The 1,888-nt window shown below is 64.3% G+C and overlaps 1 protein-coding gene across 1 annotated transcript in view; it reads right to left on the bottom strand.

Annotated features, from left to right (window-relative positions):
- LOC104993296 (centrosomal protein of 170 kDa protein B-like) overlaps nucleotides 1–1,888 on the bottom strand; it is a gene marked incomplete at its 3' end in the record, with an annotated part of 10,232 nt that overhangs the window by 4,213 nt on the left and 4,131 nt on the right. The window contains exons 5-6 of the mRNA XM_010846476.1: nucleotides 1,200–1,423; nucleotides 70–230 (exon numbers count right to left, since the gene is read on the bottom strand). Coding sequence (XP_010844778.1) covers nucleotides 70–230; nucleotides 1,200–1,423 — 385 coding nt within the window. The remainder of the gene's footprint in view (nucleotides 1–69; nucleotides 231–1,199; nucleotides 1,424–1,888) is intronic.

Below are 1,888 nucleotides of genomic sequence, written 5' to 3'. Positions count from 1 at the left end.
CTGGGGGCAGGAGCTGGCGGGGTGGGGGGGGCGGGACGCGGTCCCCTAGGCAGGGGCGGGAGACCCCACCAAGAGGCGGCCGCTGGGTGAGGGGCAGGGCACAGAGCCTCCAGCACCAGCAGCAGCAGAGGGACAGGACCAAGCTGGGAGCCTCGGGGAGAGGTGGGCAGAGATACCCCCAGGCCCCGGCCACGTGCCCCTCTCCTGTGGCCACTACGACCACAAGGGCCCTGCTCCACAGGACACAGAGGTGGGGTCACCAACAAGGGTCAGGGGAAGGCTGGCCCAGAGAGGCCAGGGACCTCCCCACAGGGCAGCAGGGCCAAGTCACAGGCCCTGGCGCCGGCCGAGACCCCTCGTCCCCTCTGCCCTAAGGAGGGAAAGGCCGGGGGCCTGTGAAGACCCCGGGCTAGAGCCACACCTCCATCCCCTGCCCTGGGCACCGTGCCTGGCGGTGCTCAAGCCCCCGGCTAGGCTCAGGGCGGGGGGCCACTGTCCACCATCGTTCTCGTCTCTCCCAGCGGAGGGGCTCTGACTTCTGGCCCCCACAGCCCCCCAACATCAAGCTCACCCCAGAGGCCAGGTCCACCCACCAAGGCCAGGGCAACCCCAGCAGACCTCCAGACCCGTCCATTCTCAGTGGCTGGCACAGCACTGACCGCCGCCCAGTCAAAGGCCACTCTGTCTCTCTGGCACCTCTGCACTATCCTCTCAGCGCCTGACTGGGAGGCACCCTCCACTGAACGATTGCACGAAGGGACTCGTCTTCAGTAAAAAGTTTGTAAAGACCTTCCTTGTGCCCGAGGTTCCTCCCCACACCCTTACGGGCAGATCTGCAGTCATCCACCCACCCACCCCCACCAAACTGTCAACTCTCCATCAACTCACCAGTCCATCCAGCCACCTACCACCCACCTTCTATCCAACCACCCACCACCAACCATCATCCATCCATCCCTCCATCCATCCACCCAACTCTCCACCCTCCATCAATTCATTTATTCCCCATCTGTCATCCATTCGTCCATCTAACCATTCATCATCTAATGACCTACCCAGCGATTTATAATCCATCCATCCATCCTTCCAAACATCCATCACCCATCTACCCATCATCCACCCACCTGATTCCCAGCTGCCCACCCACTTGCATGGCATTTCTGAACTGCCAGCCCGTCCCCAGGAGAGGCGCCCCTCACCTGGCAATCTCCGCAATCTCGGCCGTCTGCACAATGAAACCGTAGGGATTGGGCTCTTCACCCTCGTCATCCGTGTCCCGGAGGCCAGGGGCCCTCGGTCGCGCCCGGCCGGAGCTGCCAGCCCGTGGGGTCTGCGTGGCTGTTGAGGCATGGGAGCGTGTGTGTTTAGGGGAGCTGTGGTGGGAGCCATACTCCTCCTCAGAAGTAGATGTGCAATCGGAGCCCTGTTGCCGGCGACGCGTGTCTCGGGTGAGTGAGTTGGTTCCAGAAGCAAGAACAGAACAGAGCAGCATTCAGCACCCGCGGCTGCCCCCAGGCTTCCAGGCGAGGGCCCGGAGCGGCAGGGTGAGCCGAGCTGCAGCTGGCGCCCCCGCACCCAGAAGCCCTTCGGCTGAAGCGCCAGCAGACCCCCCGCCGGCTCAGAGGCACGTGCCTGGACGGGCAGCTGGGTGTGTCCAAGGGCCCTCGCGAAGCAGCCCAGGGTGGCGGCTGGTCAGCAGTGGGCACAGGCCGTATTCTGTCTGGGGGGTGGGTCTGTGCCCACCGGATGGGAACCAGTGCCCTTGGCGGCAGAGAAGTGGTGCCCACAGACACCCTGCTGCTGCTGCTGTGTCACCTCAGTCGTGTCCGACTCTGTGCGACCCCATAGACGGCAGCCCACCAGGCTCCCCTGTCCCTGGGATTTTCCA

The sequence above is a fragment of the Bison bison genome, unplaced genomic scaffold (assembly GCF_000754665.1).
Source record: "Bison bison bison isolate TAMUID 2011002044 unplaced genomic scaffold, Bison_UMD1.0 scf7180017849101, whole genome shotgun sequence".
Lineage (NCBI taxonomy): Eukaryota > Metazoa > Chordata > Mammalia > Artiodactyla > Bovidae > Bison > Bison bison.
This window is presented reverse-complemented; position numbering and strand designations above follow the sequence as displayed.